This window comes from Gorilla gorilla, chromosome Y, assembly GCF_029281585.2.
Source record: "Gorilla gorilla gorilla isolate KB3781 chromosome Y, NHGRI_mGorGor1-v2.1_pri, whole genome shotgun sequence".
Lineage (NCBI taxonomy): Eukaryota > Metazoa > Chordata > Mammalia > Primates > Hominidae > Gorilla > Gorilla gorilla.
Window position 1 is genome coordinate 9,422,936 of NC_073248.2, and position 27,685 is coordinate 9,450,620.

General features: G+C 43.1%; 1 protein-coding gene across 5 annotated transcripts; it reads left to right on the forward strand.

Annotated features, from left to right (window-relative positions):
* The first annotated feature begins 255 nt into the window (after positions 1 to 255).
* On the forward strand, positions 256 to 26,433 carry RPS4Y1 (ribosomal protein S4 Y-linked 1). Of its 5 annotated transcripts, XM_063703359.1 has the most exons (8): positions 256 to 559; positions 795 to 1,102; positions 1,640 to 1,717; positions 3,531 to 3,711; positions 5,090 to 5,187; positions 13,780 to 13,951; positions 24,574 to 24,731; positions 26,279 to 26,433. In XM_063703359.1, exons 2-8 carry the CDS (start codon positions 1,100 to 1,102, stop codon positions 26,378 to 26,380), a joined length of 792 nt encoding a protein of 263 aa, XP_063559429.1. In that variant the 5' UTR covers positions 256 to 559; positions 795 to 1,099; the 3' UTR covers positions 26,381 to 26,433. The 5 variants fall into 5 exon arrangements, with proteins under 5 accessions (XP_063559429.1, XP_055233213.1, XP_063559428.1 ...); XM_055377238.2 differs by having other exon boundaries at positions 256 to 1,102; XM_055377237.2 differs by lacking the exon at positions 256 to 559 and having other exon boundaries at positions 1,087 to 1,448.
* The last annotated feature ends 1,252 nt before the right edge of the window (positions 26,434 to 27,685 follow it).

Consider the following 27,685-nt stretch of genomic DNA (forward strand, 5'->3'; position numbering starts at 1 on the left):
TCATCAAATTGTACACATTAAGGAAGTGCAGCTTCATTTGACTGGTTGTTTTTTTGTTTTAATTTAATTTAATTTAGTTTATTTTGAGACGGAGTCTCGCTCTGTCGCCCAGGCTGGAGTGCAGTGGCGCGATCTCGGGTCACTGCAAGCTCCGCCTTCCGGGTTTATGCCTTTCTCCTGCCTGTAGTCCCAAGTAGCTGGGACTACAGGCGCCCGCCACCACGCCCGGCTAATTTTTTGTATTTTTATTTTTAGTAGAGACGAGGTTTCACCATGTTAGCCAGGATGGTCTCGATCTCCGGACCTCGTGATCCGCCCACCTCGGCCTCCCAAAGAGCTGGGATTACAGAAGTGAGCCACCGTGCCCGGCCTGGCTGGTTGTTTTTTGTATATCAATTCTGTCAGGCGGACGCGCGTGAAAAATTCCACCTCAATGGAAGCTGTGACCACACACACGCCTGCGCGGTACAACTTATATAGCCGACCTCACTCTCTTAAAAGTGAATTTACGACATGGACAGAGCTGTGCAGCCATCATCACGAGCTAATCCAAAGCAAGGTATTCGACTTAAAATTCAAATGCCATAAAACCTATCCTTTCAATGTTTACGGTACAGACGATTTTAGTACTTTCCCAAACCTATGAAATTGGCCCCAATCCTGAACAAGGAATGATTTGTCTCTGAAACAAATCATGATTTTGCAATCACAGCATGTCACAGTCACAAGGAATCATATAGGTTATTTCTTACGATTGGCATTCTTTTTAAGGCTCCTAAATCGTGCTGTTTCAGGACTTTTGCTAAATATTTTGAAGGTCGGCGAAAGATAAGTTTAAGAGTGTAAACTGCGTCCTCCCAGCTCAGCCAACTTGACGGGGGGTAGGCACAACAAAAAGTCCTGCGGCATAACTGACACCTGTAAATCAGTATCAGAAACTGAAAATGCTAAGAAATTCAGTTCCAGGCTGCCAACTCTGCAGCAGAAGAATAAGAAACCGGAACTAAACTTCTCACTCATCTGACTTCCTGCGGTTTACGACCACAGAATTTGGTTGCACCGGAAAAGAACAGGTTCCCTTCCGTCGCAGAGTTTCGCTATGGTAAGACCGATACTTCCTAACTCCTAGTATATCTGCCTCCATCATTTGAAAAAGGGCCGTTCTAGCTTGGCGATGTTTCACTTTTCGGTCGCCCCTACTTGGTGGGTGGGAATGCTGCTGGTGCTGCTTCAAGAAACCCGATTTGGAGAGGGGAGGTCTGAGAAGAGTGCGTCTCGCTGTGCTCGGTCTGGGGGCCATCACGTGAGTCCATCCTTGACGCAGCCCGGCGGTGGCTTTTTACCCGGATTAGCTTATTTTCACACGTTGAAGCAGCCTCAGATTCGCTTGGAGAGCACTGTGGACGCTCTCTTGACGGATGCTAGGGAGACCCGCCAAGTTTTCAAAGGTCTGTGCTTTGCGTGGTCTCTTCTGGGGTCTGGCAGGAAGTAATATTTGTTCAAAACGGGGCGTGAGTATGGGCTGGGCGATCTTTTCTCCTTGAATCAGGTATTACCCGTTAGCAGTTCCTACAGCTGAAGATGAGGATATTTCACTGTCAGCGGAGACGAATTTCTCTGAGTTTCGTGTCCTTTTCAGGCTCGGGGCCCCAAGAAGCACTTAAAGCGTGTTGCAGCGCCGAAGCATTGGATGCTTGACAAACTAACGGGTGTATTTGTGAGTATAACTTTGTTTTTTTTTTTTTGTTTTTTTTAGTCAAGAGTACATGCTAAATACCTGTGGCTCGGTATTTCTTGGGGGCGGCGTTTGCTTGTTTGTTATGTGGGATTTTTGTTGGTAAAGACTTCCCTAACCCTGAACTTGTCCTTGCACTTTTCTGTGCTACAAAGGGCCAGGATGTCACGTCCCGATGGTTTCCTTTGCTGTTTTAGCTCCCCACTTTAGAGGGCACTTCCTGAGCCCAGAGCTGGGTGGGTTAATGAATGTGTCCAATTCCACATAAGAAAGGAGTTCAGTGACAGTCCGCTGAGTCCCCATTAATAATCAAATGGGTTTAATTTAAAGTTACCCTTTGTTTTAGAGGGTGGAGTAGCTGCTTTTTACGTTGAGCCCGAGTTACTGGTTTAATAGTAAAGGCTACAGGAGCCCACAAAACAAAGGCAAGAAGTTGTGTGAGAAAGTATGGAGGCTCTTGAACCCAACCTTGAAGACCTGGCAGGATGAGGGCAGTATACTCAGAGGCACGGGAGGCAAGCATCTCACAAGGAGACTAGGCAATTTCCACATTGGTGGTGTGGTCACACTAGGAGAGAGTGGTTAAAGCTGTAAAGTCTTGGTCTTCTGAGACAGAGAGGAGCCAGTGTGATGAAGACAGAATCGAGGCGCTTAAGATGCCAAGGGTTTTTTGAGCAGGAATAAATGTGGTAAGAGACTATATTTAGCCCCGAGGGTCTCCATTTAGGAGGCACTTAGTAACTAACTTGATTTGGCCTCTTCTTGGTACAGTTTGAACTCTGAACACTGAGTAGTAGAAATCTGCCTTCCTTGTTCTGATATTTTCAGAGAGAACATAGGCAGTGTGTTGGCTGGGGACCTGGATTTGCAACCTGTCCCTGTCAGTTTCTGCTTCCAAGTGCTACCTCTGCTACTGTCCCCTACTATTTGACCTCCCTGGATGGGCCATTGTTTTCTCTATTGTTAAGTGGATGAGCAAGGCACTCTTTTTAAGAAGACTTGCTGGGAACTTGGTCCCTTAGTCTTGTGGGTGCCTCTCCTTTTCCCTGTGACATTGATGAAAGTGTGTGGTTAATGATTGCGAGTCCATTTTAAGAGGGATCTGTAGAAGCAGCTTGAACGGTCTCCGTTGGAAGGGATTCTTGTGTGATCCAAGCTTAAAAGATAATTGGGGAGTGGTGTTCAAGACAGACCTTGAGACTTTTGTATGTACTGGTAGCAGATATCCTAAGGACAGTATAACACCAAAACTGCGAGAGTATAGGTTACAGGATTTGTTGCAGTGTGAATTTGATGACACTTCAGCCGGCAAGCAGCCAAGAGAGGAGGAACGCACATTGGGTATTACAGGGTGGTCCTGCAACATCGGCAGGGCTTGTGTGGAACTTTGAAGCCTGGAATGGTGAGAGAGTAGTAGAATATGTCTTCATAAGGTTTTGGGTAAAGCGTAAGCTACACTTGAGATACATGGGATGTAGTGTTGTGTTCAAGGGAGGTTTGAGGAAGGAGTATGAGTGGCAGTGGTGCTTGGGGCAGGGCAAAATGGGGAGATGGTTGTGAGGCTAGATTTGGGGAAGGAGGGGGCACAAAATGAGATTTCCATGGTTGGAGATATGACCTTCCTAACAAGACAGACCTCTAAACTAATAAAATAATTGCCCTCTTGTATTCCTCTTCCCCACAACAAGTTAAGTTCAGCTGAACTTATGCAGAACTAAGGTACGTCATCTGCTCAATCTGGTTACATAAGGAGTGGATCTTCATAGATTAGGTTACCTTTCCTTGTCTTCTACAGGCACCTCGTCCATCGACAGGTCCCCACAAGCTGAGGGAATGTCTTCCCCTGATCGTATTCCTCAGGAATAGACTCAAGTATGCGTTGACTGGAGATGAGGTAAAGAAGATATGTATGCAACGTTTCATCAAAATTGATGGCAAGGTTCGAGTGGATGTCACATACCCTGCTGGATTCATGGGTAAGGAAAGAGTTCTTTGTTTTGTTTTGAAGAAGGAACAGGTTGAGAGAAGGACAAGATGTAGGGCTGTCATGTTGCCAGTGATAAAACTGGACACTGAACTTCAGATTTCTGCGGAAGTTACTGCTGGTCCTTTCAGAAGGAGAATGAGGGATAGGGAGAGGAGTGGCAAGGCTCAAGTGAAAAGCTGGAAAGGGGTTGATAATGTAAATGGGATGAGGCCAGCAGTGGCTGCATGCTGGCGGATTATCAAAGTTAGGCTTCTACCTTCCCATCAGAGACTGGGAGACAGAGGAGCTGTACTTAGGTGTTGGCTGGAACAAACAGTAAATTCTTTTGGCAGCCTTGAGTTTTCTCAGGCAGGCACTTTGAGGCAGACTGGGCTCATCTTGAGCTTCTAGAAGCTATGTTAGTGTTGAGGTGTTCATAGGTCAAGGTTGAAGCTTAGCCAAGAGGAGGGCTCAGAGGAAACTGGCTAACGATTGGTCAAGGAGAGAATCTTTGTCAATGAACAGGGTTTTGGCTCTGTCTTCCCACTTCGTTGATGACTTAACTATTCTGGATCTCCAAGGATGGATTTGCAGCTTGTTTTGGGGGGGAGGGTGGAGGAGGGGCAGAAGGGTCACACACCTCTAGGGAAAAAGTGTACCGAGAGGGGAGGTAGGGAAAGGTAAGGAATTCTGACCTAGTGCTTTGTTCACCCTTTTCATGGTGAAAGGCTCAATACAGCTTTTTAGCCTAGCGTTGTCCAGAAAGCAGGGGGATGATTACTTTGTCAGGTGTGGATGCTACCGAGTGGATGGGGTTCCAGACCGGACATTCCTAGGATCCAGCCACTGAGTTAGAAAAGACACACCTTCCTTTTCTTACTTTCCTTCTTTCCTCTTTTTTTTAGCATTTTGCTTTCTTTCTCAAAACCCCAAATCCTGAGTGAGGCAGGACTCCTGATAAGTGAAGTCATGGAGGGCGTAAAGGGGGCCAGGACATTGATTGGGCAGCCTGCTGAGCCTGGAGCCTTGCTTGCTTAAATGTGAGGTCTGCTTGTTCATTTGGTTTCCTGGTATGTGTGGGTGTGCTCATGTATGTTTTCTCCTCAGGATCCTGAGTGCGTTAACCCAGAACACAGTCTCAAGCAGCCATTGCACAAGAACATAGGAAGCAATAGAGCAGCCATAAATGTATTCACTTCCTTTTGTTGGATGACATGTATTGGGACAGGAGCAGGGGTTGGTTGGTTTCATTCAAGCACCTCTGTCAAGTGCTGGGGACTCCTAGGCTGCTAAAACGTTCTCAGGTTCAACCTGGCATAGCGTGTTCCTGCTGTGCAGGCAAAAGAAACTTTGTGTTAATAATATTCCTTATACCCTTTTGTGATCAGATGTCATCAGCATCGAGAAGACAGGTGAACATTTCCGCCTGGTCTATGACACCAAGGGCCGTTTTGCTGTTCACCGCATCACAGTGGAAGAGGCAAAGGTACGTTGCGCAAGTCAAGTGAGCTTTGTAATTTCCAGACAGATAGGTCTGTTGCTAAGTTTGTCAGAGGGTGTTTAAGCCAGATTCCGGGAATATTTCCTATCTCTACTTCTGCGTCTGGTTGTTAATCCAGGCATGTAGGTGCACACTGATAGAAAGTAATGGATTTTCCACACGAGACTGTTTTAGAAACGGGATTACAAGTAAGGAGTTCTCTGAAGGACAAGATATTTCTGTACAGGAAAGATCTGTGATATTGACCAGGAAGGCCTGGGTAGAAATCCAGATTTCTTGTCGTTCATTAATTGTGTAACTGCAGGCAACAGTACATAGAACCTTTTCTGAGTCTTTTGTTTTCCTTGTAAATGGTGATAATATGCTTTCCTGCCAGGTTTCTGTGACTATGTTAGTAGTAGTGCTGCCTTGCACTTACTAGACATAGAAGATGATTGACTTCCTGATGTCTGCCTCTGCCCTTAAAACTCCCTCTTCCCTCCCCAGATTTAATGGCTGAAGTTTCAAGGAAACTTTCAAGGGAGTTGCTTTCTGTGTGGACAGCGCCTTCCATTTTTCTGTGTAGGGAAGACCTCTTTGGAAACCAGGATCACCCCTCAGTCATCCATTCCTCTTTTCCCTGGATTTAGGGTCATGGGGTGACTTTGTTTTTCACATGACCCAATCACTGTTACAGTGACTAGATGCCATCTGAATATGAGATGCATTCTGTAAGTGAACCACAACGTTTCATTGGATGTTGTTTCTACTTAGTTTAACCGGCTTGCCTTTTTCTCTTATTTCTCTGGGGGAAACACATTAGAGTCCCTAAAGGAATTGACAAATATTGGTTGTTTGGTTGTTTCTGACTTATTTGGTTGTGTCCCTTGATGCAGGGTCCATTCTGTTTTTGTGGATTCTCCCACAGGAGGTACTTTGTTTTAGATGGTAGGAACTAGACCTTGAATCATGCAGTGTGTTCAGTCGTGCAGGGTGTTGGGTTCTTTTGTACCTAAAAGGTAGAAAGCACAGAGGAAATCAAATCTGATGACTGGTTTCTGCTTTTGTATGGAATTTGGATCTCAAGAGACAATGCAGATTGGTAGTCCCTGTGAATTTTTAAGTAGGGGGAGATGGAGTGGGACAAGGAGATACTGGAGTGTTGTTAATACCTAGTACTGGCCCTACCAGATTGGCCAGCCAGGGTGTAAAAGCTTGTGTCCAGGAGACTATCGCATAGTAGCGAGAAGTGCCAAATGGTTGCCGTGGGTTAGGGTATTGGCCTTATCCTTGTGTAACAGGTGAGAGACTTGGGGAAGTTTTGATTGAGCTTATTTGTTTGCTGGTTGTTTCTTTGGGCAGCTGGAAGGGAGCATTCCCTGTCACAAACCCCACCCAGTTTAGCTTGGCTTGAGCCAAGGACACAGCGAGTTCAGAGTGGGGAATCAGAGGCTCCTGGGACGTCAGTTATGTCAGGGACGCACCAGGGAGCCTTTTCATAGTTTATTAATCCACCAGGTAGCATAGGTTAGTGGAGAGACGGAACATCCAAACAGCCCTCCACCCTTGAAAATAAGACTAGAAAAGTGGTATTTTGCGGGTCTTGGAAAAACAGCCTGATGGATTTCAGACATAATTTTTCCCCTTAACAACTTGGTATTAGTTGTTGAAGACCAAGGAAATGGAAGTCACTGGATTTAAGAATGGGAGATTAGGTCTGTTTTTGTGGGTGATTGCCATTACAGTGGATGGGAGAAAAAGAAAGACTTTGGGTGAGCCCATGATGAACTTGCACACGAGTAATGGGAACTAAGGCAGTGCCTGTTCCCATTGTGAGTGGGGGTAGAGAGCACAAGTATCATATGGAAGATGGCAAAGAAGACAGGGGTTTAGAATATACATCCCCTGCTGTGGTGTGGAGGAAGCATATGTGGAACACGGTGATTGAATGTTTGGTGGTAGGATAAGGAGATGGTAGCTGCAGATCTTGGTGAAATACATGGATGCTTGAGAGAGTTGTGGATGGAAGGACAGTACCTTAATGCTTTGGGTTCAGCTTGCCTTGCAACTTGCAAGTAGATGATAAGACAGAAGTAAGTGCTGACTGAAATAGAGGACTGAAACACTGCTCAAAAGAGTTACAGTAGATGCTGTCTGAATAGTTGGCACAGAAACCTCATTGATACTGGGCAGCCTGTGTTCAGTGATAGGTGTGCATGGGGAGAGGGAGATTTCATATTGGTTTATGAACAGGATCTAGGTGGTGCAGGTTCTGTTTCCTGAAAAGTAGAAAACACTGGTTAAAGAAATCAAAAAGAGAAAATCAGAGAAAGCAACCAAACAGAGACTTGGGTTTATGGATTACCATTCTTGAACATTGAGAAGACTGAATCTCATAAAGGTGACAGTTATTCTCAAAGTAGAAGATACGGGACAGTGACTAGAAAGAGGCAGAAAGAGGGAGTTTCTTTTAAGATAGTGGGTGATGTTTGCCCATTTGTTTTAGAGAATTGGAGACTGGTGCAAAAGGAGATGATCAAGACCATGAGTGGGGAGACTAGTGCCTTTTTGGTGGGCAAGGAAGAAGACAGGTGGAGGGAATAGGCAGTTGAAGTTTAAGTTTCAGAAAAGATGGAACCTGGGCAGTTAGATCTGTTTCTGAGGGAGGCCAGCTGGGAAAGATTTCATACTAGTTTGTGTAGGTGTTGTACAAAGGGCAGTGGAAACCTGAAGCGAAGAGTTTATCTGTGGTTTGAGAGGGACAGTGTAGAATGCTCTCAGTGGAGCCTCACATTTGACATTCATTTTGGAGAATGACAGGAGGCCTCACCTTGCAGTCAAGATTTTATGGAAAGGGTGTCAATGGGGCAGGCATGTTGTAGTAGGTGGTGATGTGATTACAAATTATGACTGGTCAAGACTGCTGAGCAGACAGATGGTAGAGTTAAGAGGTTTTCTTGTGGTAGAGTGCTATTCAACAGTTAAGAATAAACTTTTTCTCTGTAGTTCTTCTATTAAAATAAATCTGAAAAAATTCAGTAATTTTTTTGGATACAGGTGTTTTTTGGGTTACATGGATGAATTTTCCAGTGGTGCGTTCTGAGATTGTAGTGCACCCATCACCTTAGTAGTGTACATTGAACATAATGTGTAGTTATTTTTATCCCTGGCCCCCTCCCAACCTCCCTCGTCTGAGTCTCTGAAGCCCGTTATATCACTCTGTATGCCTTTGCATACTCATAGCAAGATAGGGGTTTTGGTTTTCCACTCCTGTGTTATTTCACTTTGAATAATGGCTTCCAGGTCCATCCATGTTGTTGCAAGAGGCATTATTTTGTTCCTTTCAATGGCTATTTTTCTCCAAACTTCTGTCTCTGAGAGTGCTCAGAAACTGACACATTCTGGAGGCACCCTGTCTAAGCATTTTGCTTAGATATGCGTGGCTTACATATACCTAGGCTCAGCTACCTTTTATTTCCTTGGCTCCCAACCCTCTCCTTTTCTCTCAGACATTTCCTTTTGTCTCAGACATTTTATTATAAGCAGTTGGTTTGGGGTCCTTCAGCTCATACTGTTTTGTTTTCATCCATTGTATCCTTGCCTTCGTGGCTTTGAGCCTGCCTGCTTGCAGGACTCAGTCCGAACTCTGATTCCTTTACCACATAGAGGCTGAGCCCCATACTAAGAACTAAGGATTGAACTCAGAGCAGTCTCCTGTTTGCTGTCATTGTTGTGCCTTTCTCACTTGTGAGTGGTGACTCAGAGGGCCCTACAGTCTTTGGGAGTCTTGGGGTGGAGGACAGAAGGTGATGGGGTGTCACATCTTTAAAATCTGAAGACAGTCTTTTCAGCTGTGGGACAGAGGAAAAATAATTGGTTTTCTGCAGATGTTGAGGCTACCCCTGTGGTAAGAGGTTTAGCTCAACTGGAAGTTCCCCTCATGATATGGCCAGTCTTACCCTTAGTGAACCGCTAGTTTCCTGGCAGGATGGGCCTCTACTAAGTGAGAGGACCCAAGATCTATCCTGAGCTGTTTTGGCCACATGAAGGTGCATAGGTAATAAAAGTCATCTGAGGTGGATGTGAGGAAAGCCTGCTAAAGTTGGCTTTTGCAGGAGCACTCCCACTAATAAAAGTGTTCAAAAGTTTTTAGCCTGCCTTAGTCCTGGTCTTGAAGCACTGGAGACCTGGTCAGTCAGCTCTGTATAGAGGTTAGACACAGAACTGTTACCCGTTAATGTGCTAGCATGCTTACAGGCATTTCACTCACTTGTAGATAGTTGCTAAGTGTAATCTGTATTTCACAGTCATCTGTGGATGCTTAAAGGACTGTCATGCATCGTGAAGCTTGGGTTAACAGTTCCAGAGGGAACCATCTCACAGGTTGGAGGGAGGCCAGTTGGAACTGGAGGCACCTTTAAAGAGAGAGGCCATGTCTTTTTTCAGAGGGTGTTTCACATGTGCAGTTAAAGGCAAAGGACCTTTGGGCACAAGGCTTCAAGTTTGATGTTGTGATATAGCAGTGAACTGCATGGTGCTGTTGCTATCCATGCAGAAACTGTTGGTTAGTGAAAGGATCTGTGGAGGATATAGGAGAAGAAAATGTTTTTACTTGTTTTGTTTTTGTTGTCTTTCTCCTGACTGTCAGCAGTACCTGCTAACTATTTTGACTCCCTTAGCACTGTTCTCAGCTCAGCTGAGACAGTACACTGGACAGGATGTACATGAAAAGTGGAGGGCAGCAGGTAGGCTTTGAGGTGTGAATAGGCCTTCTATGAGTTCACAGTCGTAGAACTTGCTTGGACCTGTCTTACCTGGGCTATTTGGAGCTAATGAGCCAGGGTGGAAAAGGGACAAGATTAACTTTCACTGGAAAGGTTTTAGAATCACCCAAGTAGGTTCAGGATGTCACATACAAAAAATGTGGAGGACAGTTGGGTGATAGGAATGCATTCAGCAGGCCGTGATGCAAAGACTTGCTTCATGAAGTTGGAGGGGCAGAGGTAGAGAGGGCCAGATTTTATTTTGAACACGGAGCAGTGATTGTAATAGGGATATCAGTAATAGTGAACTCAGTAACTGTGTGTAGAGCCATTTCAGAACTAGAGCTTGCATTTCAGAGTTCTTTCTCTGGTTATCAGGGACAGAGGGTTTCTTATATCTAGCATGGAGTAGAGCTGGAGAGATTGAAAATGCCCACTAGTAGCCCTAGGTTGGTTAAAGTAACACTGCATTAGTAAGTGGTCACTGGATTGGTACTGATAATTGGATAGCACATTTTAAAGGTAAAGTGCAAGTTACTCTTTTAAATGAGGATGGAAGAGTGAAGTTGACAGATTGTTTTTAAGTCTGGCTCCACCGGTTGCAGAATGTATACTGAGTGGTGTAATCTTTCTTGTGGTTTGGTCCCAGGGCTTTGGGAGGTATAAGGGGAAAATGTGTTTTCTCTGTCTGCTTACTCAGCACCTCTAGCCTTACTTACCGTAGACTCAAACAAACCTGGATTCTTAGCCCACTGCTTTGGTGCTTATGGACTATAGCTTCGTAGTTTTCCACTTTGGATTAAAGGGCAAAGAGAAGAATGGGCTTTGATAGGCATATTATACCCCATCCACATGTATTCACCCTGAAGTTGGGCAGGTTAGTATCCCTCTGTGCCCTTGTTATATCATTTATTGTCTGAGGCAGTTCTGCTTGGCTGCTCAGTGAACCTCCTTTCAGAACCCTGGACGCTCTGTGTCTGTGTCCATATTCTCCCTCTGCCTCATCACACGTAAGTATTTTGCCTACTGTAGCACCATAGCTTGATGATTTTCTGTTCTGGTACATAACCTTATCTGCTGAATTTGGTTGCATATTGGATCTGTCTTCTCTTATGGGGATATTTATAGTGGTTGGAAGGAATGTGCCAAGTTGTATTCAGTATCTTAATGACAGCACCCCCTACCCTGCCTCTGCACACATTCACATTACCTTCATTACACTTGTTTATGGATGGCCAAGTACTTACATCGCTGGGTGGTGGGGCCATTCCTATAGTCACCTTGGTTTGCACTGTGTTTGGTTTGCTCTCCTTCTGCCACCATTCACTCCCTCCAAGTTCCATCCAAACTTTCAAAGGGCTTCTGTCCTGCTGTGCCTTACTATGACAGGCAGTAGAACAAAAGTTTTATACATTGTGGCCTTTTTGCTTGTATGCAAGCAGGTTTCTGATGTATTGTCCTTTAGGGCCAAGTTCTGGACCCAAAGGCATTCCTAAAGTTAATTTGGGTGTGGTACACACAGTGGCAGGGCAGCCGGAAAGGAGGATGTGGTTTTCCTTTTCCTTTTGAAAGAAAAGGGCTCAGTCAGCCTAATTGTCCCTTGAAGTGCTTCCAACTTTTCGTTAAGAGCTTTAATTGGTATGTTTGCATGCAGCGTCTGGGAGTTTCTTCAATTTCTACATTTATGTTTGACTTCTGAATTATAGTCTCTGAAGTTTTCAGTTGGTCGGTCCAGTAGGCAGTTCTGATCAGGGAAGCTACGCAGCTTTCAATTCTTTGCTTAACTCACTGGCCAGGAAAGCTGGAAATGATCTTGAGTTTCTATTAGTAGTGGTGGTAAATGTGAGGTGGTGGTGGCAAACAAACTGAACACTCACTGGAGAATGCCTGGAGGGGTGTGTCAACTGTGAAGTTTTGATTTGAAGAGCGTGCTCTCATTAGATTGACTGCATAGGATCCAGGCCTTAACATGGATAAGTGGGCTTGGATATGCCAGGCTGATGAATTCCAGATTTACCTTAACTGGGGAGTTAATGTGGCCTAAGTTCCACATGTGGAATAGGAGCCTTTGTCACCTTTTTGGACTGCTGGCTTATATTAAATGGCCTCACATCTCCATAGCACCTTGAATGGTGTTAAATCTATAGTAGCAGCAGAAATAATATTAGCTGACATTTACTGCTTTGCCAGGTCCTTTATGTTCCATTATCTCATAAATGTATAAGATGTAGTAGTGTGCAATAATTATTCCCATCTTGCACCTCTGAAGCTTAAGGGGACAGTATTTCAACTTCGGCCTTTTTTATAGGAGAGTGAGCCCAAGCTCTAGTTACTTTACTTACTATGTCTCTTTCCACACCTCCTAGGCAGGTTAAAAGCAGTGATAAGAGAGAAGCTGGCAAACCTAGTTAGTCCTGAGAGCCCAAAGATAGGGGAGAGAGGAAATGCAGCAGCTGATTAAAAAACAAAAAAGTGGCTCCTTGAGTTCATTTATTGTACAGTTTCTGGAGTATTTCTGTCATCTTTTCAGGGAGTTTTTCTGTCATCTGGCACTCTTTGTACTTGTCATTTTCACGTTTACCCAGAATTTGTCCTGAGACTTCAGAGGACTGTACTCAGTTTAAATGTGGAGTTTTTAATATCTTTTAACTTTTATAAGCTTTTTCTCCCAACAAAGCTGAAAGAAAACTCACTTTGTCACTTCTGAGCAGTGACAGCCCATGGGGAGCCTGTGGTATGTAGGATGGGCATTGGCAACCATAAATGGATTATGTTTGTTTGAGATTACATGGTGTACCATTTGAAGCACCTGAAAATTGCTTCTGGAACAAAATGGGGCTTGGATAACTCTTGGGCTGATACATGTACTTGGTATGAGACATTTTGAACTGCTCCTGCTGATAGATGTCACGAGCAATACCAGAGTGGTAAGTGTTAAACAAGGAATAAAGCAAGTAGTTAATGGGTTGTGCCATTTAAAAATGAGATGAGGAAGAGCAGCATTGTGTACAGAAAGCATGTAGCTGGCCGAGACAGCTGTTTTACCTAACCTGGTCATAAAAGCCTCATGATTTTTTTTTTTTTTGAGACAGAGTTTCACTCTTGTTGCCCAGGCTGGAGTGCAGTGGTGCAATCTTGGTTCACTGCAACCTGCACCTTCTGGGTTCAAGCGACTTTCCTGCCTCAGCCTCCCGAGTAGGTGGGATTACAGGCATGTGCCACCACCCTGGCTAATTTTGTATTTTTGGTAGAGACGGGGTTTCTCCATGTTGGTCAGGCTGGTCTTGAACTCCCGACCTTAGGTGATCTGCCTGCTTTGGCCTCCCAAAGTATTGAGATTACAGGCGTGAGCCACCGCGCCCGGCAAAAGCCACATGTTCTTAGCAGTTCTTAGTAGTGGTAGAGTTAAGTTTGTCTCTGGGGCTCTTTGTTATCACTGCTCCAGAGTTGCCCATTGAGGACTATCAATTGGAAATATGTCCCTGAGGAAAAAATGATATACCAGTTGATTGTGTGTTACCACTCAGATACACAGGCCACAGGCTTTTAGCCTGTGATAAAGGACCAGAGGTTAGTTCAGCTGAGCACTCTTCCAGCAGCCACCAGAGGGTTCTGAAACAGATTCCCCCTTGGCAAGGTTTCCCAAATGTCTAAATTACTAAATCAGTATGGGAGGTCATCAGCTCTGTGACTGTTTAATGTAGTTTTTCCCAAGAGCACTCCTTCTCTGACCGAGGAAATGCTGGAAATCGATGGGATAAGTAATGTCTGGGTGACTGCTTTAGGCTGGCTTTGTGTTTACATATTGAATTGATTTTCCTTGCTGTGTTTACAGTACAAGTTGTGCAAAGTGAGGAAGATTACTGTGGGAGTGAAGGGAATCCCTCACCTGGTGACTCATGATGCTCGAACCATCCGCTACCCAGATCCTGTCATCAAGGTGAACGATACTGTGCAGATTGATTTAGGGACTGGCAAGATAATCAACTTTATCAAATTTGATACAGGTAAGTTTTTTTTTTCCCTTGTGTTGTCTGCCACCTCCCTCTTTGTCTTTTCTTTTTCTGTCTTTCTATTTTATTCTTCTGTTTGTCTGTACACCCATTATGATTAGAGAGAACTAAAACACATTTGGTTTTCTCTAAGAGCATATTGTGTCATGGTCTCTTGGGTTTGCAGTGGGTTCTTGATGTTGAGTAGAGGTGTGATGTCCCTTTGGGCTATCTCCAGTAGCCCAGCCTCATTCAAGAATGTAAACCATAGCTATGTAAACTCTGTGTCCATTCTGTTTGTCAGAAGAGGGGAACTTTGTTTTAAATGTGATAAAGTTTAGCTGTGTTCCTTGAGGTGAAGGGCTGAAGTTGTCCTGATAATCTTAAGCTAGTGATGAGAAAAAGATGTGTCTACAGCTTTGTTTCTCCGCCCTATACCTCAGACTCTGACTCCTGACAGGTTTATACCCAAGTGCTTGCTAATACCTGATCAGCTAAGGAAGTAAAATATTTTGCCTGACTTGTTTTAACAGAAATTTTTAGACATGCAGAAACACTGAAAGAATAGGTCAGGGACAGCAAACAATGGCAACTCCTTTTGTGCCATTCTTCAGTGACTTTTGTTCTGTTGCTTTTTTTGATTTTGTTCTGTTGCTTATCTGCCCTCCCTGTTTACCTGCTTATGGCACCCCCACAGTCCTCACTTGGACTCTGATTTAAGACCTAGCCAAAGTCCTCAGTTGCGTTGGTGTTTGAGCCTAGGCTGGCTGTCTTGAGTTGAGTACTCCACAGGTTAGGGTTGTCAGATTGTTGTTTGACCACTATGACCTTATACCTGTGCTGCCTGCACTTCTGTTATTTACTGTTGACCTGAAAATTTTAGCCAAGAATGTTTGTTTCTTGGCTGTGAAAGTTGAGAGGGCTTCCCATTAGGGGAAAACATTGAGAGGGGATATTAAACAGGATGTGTCATGCTTGTGATACCTAAACCTGTTGTTTGATTTCAGTGTGACCACAGAGATAACCAGACATCGTGCACCTCCTAGTAATAGCAGGAAGTAATAGCAGGAATACTTACATTCAGGAAGTATTCTTGTCAAAGAATCAAGACAAACTTGGGTAAAGGGACAAAGGAAAAAATGTATATATTGGAACACATTTAAGAAACATTTGCAGAGTTACTTAGATTTTCGAGTGGCTTGTGAGAATATTTCAGGTTCTAATGATTTGGTACTGGCCATTTGTTTCTAAGTGATCCAGTGCAGGACTGCATAGGTAAAGATGAATCAAAGCTGGCCCGGAGTTTAAAAATGTTACGAAGCTGGAGAGTGGGTAGGTAGGAGCATCTTATGCTTGTCTCTCAAACTTTTGCATACCTTTGAGAATAATTTTTTTTTTTATTTTTTGAGACAGAGTCTTGCTCTGTCGCCCAGGCTGGAGTGCAGTGGCACGATCTTGGCTCACTGCAAGCTCCACCTCACAGGTTTGTGCCGTTTTCCTTCCTCAGCCTCCCGAGTAGCTGGGACTGCAGGTGCCTGCCACCATGCCCGGCTAATTTTTGTATTTTTAGTAAAGACGGGGTTTCACCATGTTAGCCAGGATGGTCTTGATCTCTTGACCTCGTGATCCGCCTGCCTTGGCCCCCCAAAGTGCTGGAATTACAGGCGTGAGCCACCGTGCCCAGCCGAGAATAATTTTTAAAATGGATGTGGACTTCTTATCTCCAATGAAATGATATGTTGTATCTCATTTGTTTATTAAATCAAATTCCCAGTTAAAATTCAACAGATTTTTTTTTCTCCCCCACCTAACTTGTTTGTTTTTGTTTTGTTTTGTTTTGGGGGGAGTTTTGTTTCATTTTGCTTTCAGACAGTCTTTCTCTGTTGATCAGGCTGGTGTGCAGTGGTGCAGTCTCGGCTCACTGCAACCTCCGCTTCCTGGGTTCAAGTGATTCTACTGCCTCAGCCTCCCAAGTAGAGACAGGGTTTCACCATGTTGGTCAGGCTGGTTTCAAACTTCTGACCTCAGGTGATCCACCTGCATCGGCCTCCCACAGTGCTGGGATTACAGGTGTGAGCGACCGCCCCGGCCCTAACTTTATTTGAAATATATATCCCTTTGTCTTACACAAACATGCTTGGTATTAATTTTTTTGCTTATTTGTTTATTACTTACTAGTTTACTTAGTTTAGTCCTGGGAGTGTACGTAAATTAATCTCAGAATGACAAAGCCAATATTCCTAGTAACAAGAAACCCACTGAGTGAGGGCAAAGGTTTTTTTGTAGTTCTTGGTTTGTTTGGTTTTAAATGCTTAAATAATTTTTAATTGTGGTTTCAAAAAAAAAAAGATACGTCAGAAATTTACCACCTTAACTATTTTTAAGTGTACAGTTTGTTAGTGTTGTTAACTATATTCACATTCTTTTTTTTTTTTTTTTTTTTTTTTGAGACGGAGTCTTGCTTTGTCGCCCAGGCTGGAGTGCAGTGGCGCGATCTCGGCTCACCGCAAGCTCCACCTCCCGGGTTCACGCCATTCTCCTGCCTCAGCCTCCCGAGTAGCTGGGACTACAGGCGCCCACTACCACGCCCGGCTAATTTTTTGTATTTTTAGTAGAGACGGGGTTTCACCGTGTTAGCCAGGATGGTCTCGATCTCCTGACCTCGTGATCCTCCCCCCTCGGCCTCCCAAAGTGCTGGGATTACAGGCGTGAGCCACCGCGCCTGGCTATATTCACATTCTTATGTGGCAGATCTCCAGAACTCTTTCATCTTGTTAAACTGAAACTATGTGCTTTAACCAACTTTGCCACTTTCTCCTTTCTACAACCTCTGACAACCACCATACCACTCTGCTTTTGTGAATTTGACTCTTTTGGGTGGTGTCTTAATAAGTGGAATTGATAGTGTTTGTCCTTTTCGACTAGTTAACTTTGCTTGGCATAATGTCCTCAGGGTTCATCCATGTTGTGGCATGTGAAAGTATTTCTTTCCTCTTTTTCTGAGAGAGTTTCACTCTTGTTGCCCAGACTGGAGTGCAGTGACTTTATCTCCGCTCACTGCAACCTCCATCTCCTGGTTTCGAGTGATTCTCCTACCTCAGCCTCCTGAGTAGCTAAGATTTCTGGCACCCATCACCACACTCAGCTGATTTTTGTATTTTTAGTAGAGATAGGGTTTCGCCATGTTGGCCAGGCTGGAGTCAAAACCCTTGACCTCAGGTGATCCACCCTCTTTGGCCTCCCAAAGTGCTGGGATTACAGGCGTAAGCCACTGCACTTGGCCAGTATTTCCTTCCTCTTTCTAAGACAGAGTAATACTCAGTTGTGTGTGTATACCACATTTTGTTTATCCATTCCTCTGTGGATGGACATTTGGGTTGTCTCCACCTCTTGGCTACTGTGAGTAATGCTGCTGGGGACACAGCGGTGCAGACAACTCTCCCAGATCCTGCTGGATGTTTTTGTATACACACTTAGAAGTGGCATTGCTGGATGAGATAGTTTTGAAATTTTTGAGAAGCCATTGTGCGGTTTTTTATAGCAGCCTTGCCATTTTACATTCTTACCAACAGTGTAGAAGAATTTCAGTTTCTTCACATTCCTTCCCACACTTTGCTGTTGTTTGCTTTTTATATATTTTGTTTTTTTTTTTCTCGTGGCTATCCTGGTAGGTATGAGGTCATATCTCATTATTATTTTTTTAAATTTGGAGTTCTGTGATGAGTAGAGATGTTGAACATCTTTTTGAGTGTTTGTATGTCTTTGGAGAAAGGTTTTATTCATGTCCTTTGTCCAGTATTTAGCTAGGTTGTTTCTGGTATTGTGGAGTTGTAGGACATCTTTAGATAGTATCAGATGTAAGATTTGTGGATGTTTTTTCCCATTCCATAGGTTGCCTTTTCACCCTTACTGATTGTTTCTTTTGGTTGGCAGGCATTTTTAAATTTGTCAGGTTTTGCTTTTGGTGTCATGTCCAGGAAATTATATCTCTTACGTCATGAAGCTTGTGGTCTCTGTGTTTGTCTCTGGAGCTTTACAGTTCAAGGCCTTACGTTTAATCTGTTTAGAGCTGGTTTTTGTATATGGTGTAATGTAAGGTATTCTCATGTTGTTTCTTTACGCGGGGACCTAGTTTTACCAGCACCACTTGTTGAAGTGACTGTCTTTTCTCCATTGAGAGGTCTGGGCACCCTTGTTGAAGATCATTTGGCCATATATGCTTGGGTTTATTTCTGGGCTCTATTTTCTTCCTTTGGTCTGTTTGCCTGTCTTTTATGCCAGTATCACACTGTTGAATTACTGTCATTTTGTATTTTGTTTTCAAATTAGGAAGTGTGTTATCCAAGTGAGTCAACCATGCTCAACTTCGGTTTTGTCAGTTTTTGTTAATCTGTTTTAAAAAATCAACCCTTAGCTTTTTTTCTTTTTTCTTACTGTTTTTTTCTTTTATGTCTGCTCTGGTCTTTATTTAATTTTCTTCCTTCTGGCAACCTTTGGTTTATTCTGTTTTTCTAGTTCCTTGTAATGTAGTTAGGCTATTCATTTGAGGTCTTTCTTCTGTTGTAACATAAGCATTTTTGAGCTGCCTTGTCTTGTGTGACAATTTTTGACTTATAGTCTATTTTGTCTGACCCAAGTTTGGTCACCCCTGCTCTCTTTTGCTTACTATTTGCCTGGAACATCAACTTCAGCACTTCACTTTCAGCCTGTGTGTGTCGTTAAATCTGAAACTGGTCTTTTGTTAACAGCATGTAGTTGTAACTTGATTGGTTGGTTGGCTGGTTTTATTCATTTAGCTAGTCTGTGTCCTTAGATTGGGGTGAGGAGTTAATCTGTTTTACAGTCAAAATAGTTACTGTTAAGGAAGGCATTAGTTAGTATAGCTCTGTTGTTAATTATTTTCAGTATGTTCTGTAGCTATTTTATACCTATTTTTTCTCCCTTATTACCTGCCTTTTTGTGTTCTGCTGCTCTTTACTTTTTGTAGTGACAAAAAATAAAAGAACGCTTTGGATCCTTTCTGATTTTGTGTGTCTTCCATGGTTATTTTCTTTGTAGTTACCAAGGGGATTACATAAATTATCCTAAAGTGAAAACAGTCTTTTCAACTGTTACCTTCAGTTGCATCTCCATATCCCCTCAGACAAATTTTGTTATTGATGGCACACATGAATATTTTTCTGTTGTGTATCCTTTTACCATTGGTTTATGGTTGTTGATGTGCTTTTGTGTTTTAAGTTCTATACCAGACTTAAAAGTGATTTATACACCTTTGTGATCTAGGATTCTCTATTTGTCTGTATATTTACCTTTATCAGAAAGCTTTATATTTTCTTTCTTTCTTTCTTTTTTTCATATGGTTTTGTGTCTGACATCCTTTTGTTTCATCCTGAAGTGCTTTTCTTCAGCATTTCTCGTAAGGCCAGCCTAGTGGCTTTTGCTTACCTTGGAAGGTCTTATTTTTTCTTTCATTTTGAAAGTTATGGTATTCTTGTGAGGACTAAACCCTGATGATTATCTTGCCCAAATCCCTATCTAAGGGATCTGGAGAGTTATGCCCTACAAATGAGCATGACTGATGATCAGATGGGTTTTATTTAACCCTATATTTCATGACTTACTTTCCAGTCTGACTCTGGGATAACATTACGAGACAATGAAGAAAATAAAAATATTTTACCCCAAAACATGTTTGCCATATTTTGAAATGGACCTGCAAAGCTGCTCTTCGTGGGAGTGGAGGAAAAATCTGCATCTGTAAAGAATCTCTATTAAAATAGATAAATCTTTTTCTTCCAGACCCTCCCAATCCTAAAGAGATAAACTAAAATCTGAATAAGAAACATTGGTCATTTATTGTCTCTAAGGGCAACCACTTCCCTAAGACTTCAGAAGAACTTCAGTCTCCATCATCTTTTATCTTAACCTGAGCATTCCCTTTCCCTTCTTACCAATCCCAGGCAAACTCAACCGTCAACCAGAAAATGTTTAAATTCACCAATAGACTGGACCTGATAACCCCCCAACCCTGCCCTTTCTTGACCAAACCAGTGTATTTCTTAAATGTATTTGATTGATGCCTCATGCCTTTCTAAAATGTATAAAACCAAGCTGTGCCCTGACCATCTTGATTACATGTTCTCAGGGTCTCCTCTTGAGGGTTGTGTCATGGGCCATGGTCACTCATATTTGGCTCTTTTATAGTTAGACTCTTCGTTGTCACTTGGTTTAAGCACTTTGAATATGTCATCCCACTGTCTTCTGGATTGCAGAGTTATAGCTTATCTAGCAAGAGCTCCCTTGTAAATGATGAGTCACTTTTTACTTGCTGCTTCCGAGATTCTTTCTTTGTGACTCTTGAGAGTTTGATTATATTGTCTCTTGATGCTTTGGGCTTATCCTAGTTGGAGTTCAGCTTCTTGAATTTGTATGTCCATCTTCTTTCACACAACTGGGGAGTTTGGGCCATTATTCTCTTCTAGTAGGCTTTTTGCCCCTCCCTGTCTTTCCCCCAAATCCTGTTCTCATTTTCTCTGTTTCTGTCTTTTCTCCTTCTAGGACTCTTGTAGTTTGTATATTGTTCCTCTTGATGGTGTCTGCTACTCCCTCTCTTAGGCTCACCTTTATTTATTTATTTTTTTCCTTTTTGCGCCTCTGACTTGTTAATTTCAGTGGCCTGTCTTCAAGTTTGCAGATTATTTCTGGACCTGTGATTTTTAAATTCTGTTCAATTGTATTCAGTTCCAGAGTTTGATCCTTTTTTGTGGGTTTCCTTTACATTGTTGATACTTCTCATGTTGTTTATGGGTTGTTTTTCTGATTTTGTTTGTATCTGTTTCCTTAGTTTGATATGCATCTTTAAGATGGTTAGCTTGAATTTTTTGTCTGGTAACTCATACATCATCGTTTCTTTAGGCTCATTTTTCTAAAGAAAAACAGCCACCTCTTCCAGTCTTCCCTATGTATCTTCATACAGGGAGTATGACGTTCACCAGTCAGCCATGCTAGAGGTTTTGGGAATCTCATCTCAGGGCTTGCATGTGTACTTTCTTGGCTGTGCTTCTCTGAAGCCCGTAACCTCTTGCTTTGCCTGATGCCTGTCTGTGGTACTATGTCCTCTCTGCTGTTGTAACAACTGTCTCATATACCCTGCTCCACCCCCATCCCTGTATGTCTTTTTTTTTTGAGATGGAGTTTCATTCTTGTTGCCTAGGCTGGACTGCAGTGGTGCCGTCTCTGCTCACTGCAACCTCCGCCTTTTGGATTGAAGCGATTTTCCTGCCTCATCCTCCGAGTAGCTGGGGTTACAGGCATGTGCCACCATGCCTGGCTAATTTTGTACTTTTAGTAGAGTTGGGATTTCTCCATGTTGGTCAGCCTAGTCTTGAACTCCCAACCTCAGATGATCCTCCCACTTCAGCCTCCCAAAGTGATGGGATTACAGGCCTAAGCCACAGTGCCCGGCAATTTTTGTAATTTGTAGTAGAGACAGGGTTTTCTCATCATGTTAGCCAGGCTAGTGTTGAACTCCTGACCTCAGGTGATCTGCCTGCCTTGGCCTCCCAAAATGCAAGGATTACTGGCATGAGCCACTGTGCCTGGCATTTTTTTTTTTTTTTTTTTTTTTCAAGACAAGAGTCTTGCTTTTTCACCCAGGCTGGAGTGCAGTGGCATGATTTCGGCTCACTGCAACCCCTGCCTCTGAGGTTTAAGCATTCTCTTGCTTCAGCCTCCCAAGTAGCTGGCATTATAGGTGTGTGCCACCATGCCTAGCTGTGATCCACTGCAGTAGAAAATTTTGTTTTCACGTACTGCTTTGTCCATAACCTTCTGCTCACTTCAGTTTTTGGGACTTGGATTTAACTTGTATTAGAGCTTTTCACAGTAGACCCACTCATCCAGTCTTCTCCATTTTTCATCCCTTTGTCTTTCCATGGTGCATCATGAGCAGTTATTTTCAGCATCTTCTATTTTTCTGATTCTCTCTTCAACCAACTATAGACATGTTTCATTAAACCCATTCCTTTCCATTCTTAATTTTGGTAACCACATTTTTCATTATTTGTTTGATTTTCAGATCCACTAGGTTACTCTGCAAAGGTGGGCTTCTTGTTGATTTACATTAGTTTTGTTATGTTTTATTTTTTCTTTTATCCTTGTACACCCTTTTAAGGCAGTTCCAAGTTCTGCATTTGGTTTGTGCTATGTTGAGGATGGTGGTCTTTACTATGGTGTCTTAGTTCCTTCCATGCTAGACACTACATGTAAAGTACTGTTAGTAAGAATACTATGCGATCAAGATGATTCTGCCTTCCTTCTGTCTGGCATCTGGGCTGTCTTAGCAGCATGAGATCACCTTGATCAAGACTTGAGATTCCCTTGCTGGCTGCCCAGACAGGGTGAATTTCAGATTTTAAGTTATTAGGAAGAAGGATTGTTTTGGGCTCAGGTGTTTGTGAGGGTTTTGCCTTTGGGGTCCAGCTAATTATGGGAAGCGTCTGCTGTTTTCACCTGGAGACTGAACCCGGAGCTTTGATTTCTATTCCATTGTCCCTGTGAGACCATCAAAAAGAAGGAGTGTCCCACAACTAAAGTCAACATTAGTTTGTACTCAGTCTGTTTTCCTGGGAGTTGTCTGATAGACATAAAGAATAGAGCTGACACATTCAAGAATTATAAAATAGTGATTCATGTGAAGGGTCTCCGCTTTCAACCTCCATTTACTAATGTGCCGTACGTAGTAGGCACCATTCTAAATGTCAGGGGCTTTTTACTGGAACTTAACACATCTTGAAAGAATCAATGTTTTCATCAATTTGTAGCCTTTCTTCACTTTTAGAAGCAGTGACAAACAAGTGAAGTGAAGGAACTGTTACTAACAATTTGAATTTTACCATAATTAGCTCTGTTTTTTTCCCTATGCATACTAAGTCCATAGTGTTCCCACATGAGGGCTCTGGAGAATGAACTAAAAAAAAACTTTGTGCACCTTTTAATTGACATAAGCATTGCAAGGCATTTCTGCTACTCTTGCCTAAGTACTGATTTTCTCTTAAAAGAGGCTCTGCAATTCAGTCTTGAGCAAAATAGTAAGTTTTCATTGACATTTCATCTTACCGCTTTTTCAGGATTATCTTCTGCTTACCAGCTAGCTCAAGCCCTGCATTTTGTTACTGAGCAGGTGCTTCTATCCAAATCTTCCTTAACTCTAAAGTATAGTATAAGAAAGTTCTTTGTAACTGAGGTTGTTAGGGGCTGCTCGTTTACTGTCTTAGTAGTTGCCACAAGGACCCTAAAGGACTGGCCAAGTACACTGACTTAAGAAACAAAATCTTGGGCCTTTTATGTGATTTTGTTATCTTTCAGATACGGGTCTGTGGGTACTTTCTTGTGACTTTAGTGGTTATCCATACCATCTTACACAAAATTACTTTCAAATCATTTCTCTAACTCTCCAGTATACTTGCTAATGTTGAGGCAAAACCTTTGGTCTTTTTAATTCCTATGGCTTCTCACCATGTCAAAACACATATAAGCAGCTGGCCTTGAGTTTCTGTTAAAAATCTGCATGTTGGATCAACCAATGTGTTTGTGGTAGAAAGGGTCAAACTGCAGAAATCTGTTTGATCATTGTCAGACCAAGCAATTTTTACCTTAGAGATAATTGTAATTTTCTTGCATCCTGAGCCTCATCTTTAAGATGCTCAGATTGAGTTGGGTTCTTCTGTTTCCCATCAGTTTTTGAGAGATCAATAAGTGTAATATGTTTGTGCCCTTGATTCATAGGTTATAATTTCAAATTTATCCTGGAGTTTTTTCGGCTAGGTCACTTGTTTGTGTTTTGTTTTGTTAGTATTAAGACAGGGCTTTATTCTCTGGCTTTGGTGGTGTGTCTTCTTTAAAAAAAGAGGACATGTCCTTTTTCCTTTTTTTTTTAAATGTGTCTTCACATAAAAAAGAGGACTTGTGGCTAAGTCTTTATTAGCAGTGGTTTGAGGGAAAGTTTTTCTTAAAACATGTTTATTCTGTGATAGGTAAAACTTCCTTGACAAGGTAGCCTGTGTCCTAGATAGTATACTTATACTAGATGATTATGTCCCGCAAAAATAACTCTAGATAGCTGAAACAAATGTGTTCCTCCCGGTGTCCCCTGAGAGCCCTTGGAACATTAGAAGATTCCCCATTGAAAGACTGGATTAGCTAGCCGTCCAGTTAAAGGCCTTTCGTTATTGTCTAGTGTCTTTCTCATAGCCTGAATTTCTCCAGTTCTCCCTCCCTCTCAGTCATCCTCCTTATCTCTCTACCCATCCACCCTACCCAGTGCTGTTCCATGCCATCTTTGTCAACCCCAAAATGATTATTTATTCAACCTTTGAAGAATTATTGTTGGACAAACAATGCAGGGAAAGCTTATGATTTGAAAAATCATTAGGGGCCTGCCTTTAAATGCTGACTGCAATCTAATTCGCAAATAGCATTTGTTTACAGTGACAAGCGTTCTTGAAATTACAATTTTGGGATGATGCTCCATTTTTTTTTTCCTGGTGAGCCCGTGTGTGTTAATTTGTTTTAAAGGCAACAGGCCCCTGTCTGGTTTTAAAATGACTCCTCTCCTGTTTATTTTCCTTTCCCTCTAGGCAATTTGTGTATGGTGATTGGTGGAGCCAACCTTGGTCGTGTTGGTGTGATCACCAACAGGGAAAGACATCCTGGTTCTTTTGATGTGGTGCATGTGAAGGATGCCAATGGCAACAGCTTTGCCACGAGGCTTTCCAACATTTTTGTCATTGGCAATGTAAGACTTACACTCTCTTTACTTCTTTCTAAGAAGACGCATCCTAAAAAGCATAAAGACCTGCATCCATTACTGGTGTTCGTCTGTTTGTTCTTTTTCCAGTGTTAAGGTCACAGAGTGCAGGAAGCTCTCTATTTAGAGCCTCTGAGAACAAACAAGATTAGATCTAGAGCCTTACACCTGCCTCTTCAGGTGGTCTGTGTGAGATGCCAGCAGTGTCATTCAGTAAATTAAGTTAAACTCAGCCTTGCAACTTTTGCAGGGCTACATCACTGGTATGGGCTGGATTAAGGTCACTGGCTCCAATCCTGGTAGTGCTATGCCCCCTTACTTTTGTAAGTGAGTCTGCTAAACCCCTCTGAAACTCCATCTTACAGTTCATCAGTGAACATGGAGTTGATGGAGATTGATGCAAAGGGGCTATGAGTGAGTTGCTAATTTGAGAATAAGGGCATTTACAAGGCACGTAACACTTGTTAGTTTACTTGTTCAAGATGATCTTGCTCTGGGATCTTTTGAGACCTTTTCAGTGAAGGAGCACCTCTGAAATCATGCAGTGTCCTTACATGGGAGTCACTTGCCCCAAGACTTAAGGAAAGGGCAACGGACATAATTGAAAAGGCTTTTTATTTTTATTTATTTATTTACTTTTTGAGATGGAATTTTGCTCTGTTGCCCAGGCTGGAGTGCAGTGGCGCGATCTCAGCTCACTGCAAGCTCTGCCTCCTGGGTTCACGCCATTTTCCTGCCTCAGCCTCCCGAATAGCTGGGACTAAGGCGCCCGCCACCAGACCCGGTGAATTTCTTTTTGTATTTTTAGTAGAGATGGGGTTTCACCGTGTTAGCCAGGATGGTCTCAATCTCCTGACCTGGTGATCCACCCAACTTGGCCTCCCAAAGTGCTGGGATTACAGGCGTGAGCCACCACGCCTGGCCAGCTGAAAAGCTTTTCATCAAGCTATTCAGTCCCGGGAGCAGCATCTTTCACTTGTACCCTGGCAGTCCTTAGGATATTTGAGAGAAGTGGTACAGAGGCGAAGCCTGCTGTTGTTTTTTTGGCTGTGCCACTCAGAAGCTCTATAGTTGGGCCATTCCTCTTCTCAGTATTGAATTATGAAACCTCAGTTTATACCTTTGAAAGCAGGGGATCAGGGAAGTGAGTAAATGCATGTAAAAGTTCTGTAAAGCTGATGATAGGGTGCTGACAGTACACGACTTCAAAACTATGAGAACCTGAAGTTAGTGGCCTTGCCTTTAAAGATGCTTATGAAAAACTTGTTGGCTGATTGCTTCACATAAAATAGAAGCAGGAAGACCTTTATTTAGCAGCTCAGCAGTGAGGAGTGGGAGGGACTGTGAGAGGCAGATAACCTCTCAGGAGACATGTATAAGGAAGTGTTTATTTTGTTTTAGATTTTGTTGGGTGGTGTTCTGTTAGCTGGCTATTAATGTGAAGGAAGGTATGAGGCATGTGTGTTTTGGTGGGATGTTGTTTTTCTCTCCTCCCTTTCTTTCTGTACTTATTTTTATCTCCTCTTCTATTGCAGGGCAATAAACCTTGGATTTCCCTGCCCAGGGGAAAGGGCATTCGACTTACTGTTGCTGAAGAGAGAGACAAGAGACTGGCCACCAAACAGAGCAGTGGCTAAATTGCAGTAGCAGCATATCTTTTTCTTTGCACAAATAAACAGTGAATTCTCGATTCCTAATGTGTTTTTTTCCCCCTTGTGGATAATAGTAGGGTTTGAATTTGCTCATGATTTTGGCGCTGTCTTAAGATCTCTAGGAATACCACCTATACTTCCTCTGACCCTCCAGTAAATAAACCTTTGCTTCCCTCATACATGTTACCCACACCATCTCTGTGGGCAGAGTGATGGAGTAGCATTACAAAACGAAGTACAAAAAACGTATGACATTTCAGAAAGGACGGCATTCTTTTGTGGAAGCTATGGGAGATGGTCTTAGTTTTCTTGCTTGTTCACATTATTGGTAGAAATTAAATCCTGTGGCTGTAGGACTGAAGTCCCTTTTTCCTTGCTGACTGGCAATCTGAGGGCTTTTCTCAGCTTCTGGAGGCTATGTGCATTCTTTGCCTAAATGTCCCATTTCTCCATCTTGTTCAAAGCCAGCAGTGGCAGGTCAGGTCCTTCACATACAGAGTCTTTGGTCTTTCTTTGACCCATTCAGGAATGGTTCTCCACTTAAGGGCCCATTAGAATAACCTCTTATTCTCATGGATTGTCACTTTAATGTCGTATTTATAGGATCTTTGGATATTGGTTTTCTTACAGAAACTTCTATGGCTGGTGGTGCCTTTGCCTGAGTTTTGCCTGACCTGCTGGGCTCATTCTGCCCACTTGGCATTTCAGGCTGTGCTTGGCGTATAATACTAGCCTGGATCCCATGCCTGCCAAGGGCAAGCCAGGCGTGGAGCAGTGAGGGGTATGTGAACAAGCATGAAGTCTGGCCACTGCAGTCACACATGCTGGTTGCTGCCGCTGGGCAGGCAGCTCCAGGTGCCAGGATGGGTGCTGGCTCTCTGTAAAGCTGCAGCTGGACCAGGTGTACCACAACAGCTTCCACAGCTGGCTCTGGGGAACACGTTAGCACTCAGAAGCTTGGAGATGCCAGGAACTGCACGGCCTCAAATGGGGAGCCCACATCCCTGGCTCAGGGAGCTCCCAGGTCTTGGCTCCCCAGAGTACTGCAGGGCTTCTTTCCTCATTGCCTGCAATGTGGCAACCAAGGGGAATGTATCAGCTCTTTTGTGTTACAGGTATATTAGGGTTGACATTTGGTGGGTCCTGAGTTCTTGTCCTGCGTCCAGGAAGAATGAGGTACGTGGACAAGTGGAGGGTGAGCAAGACAGGAGCTTTATTGAGCAACAGGACAGACAGCTCAGAGGAGACCCATGGGGCAGCTCCACTCCTCAGCCAGGATTGGAGCAGGCT

Excerpts from the sequence above, each read along its gene's own strand:
- RPS4Y1 (XM_055377236.2), top strand. The coding sequence starts at position 1,175 with ATGTTTCACTTTTCGGTCGCCCCTACTTGGTGGGTGGGAATGCTGCTG. Across the intron at positions 3,712-5,089 it reads ATACCCTGCTGGATTCATGG|ATGTCATCAGCATCGAGAAG; the intron begins GTAAGGAAAGAG and ends TTTTGTGATCAG. Across the intron at positions 13,952-24,573 it reads CTTTATCAAATTTGATACAG|GCAATTTGTGTATGGTGATT; the intron begins GTAAGTTTTTTT and ends CTTTCCCTCTAG.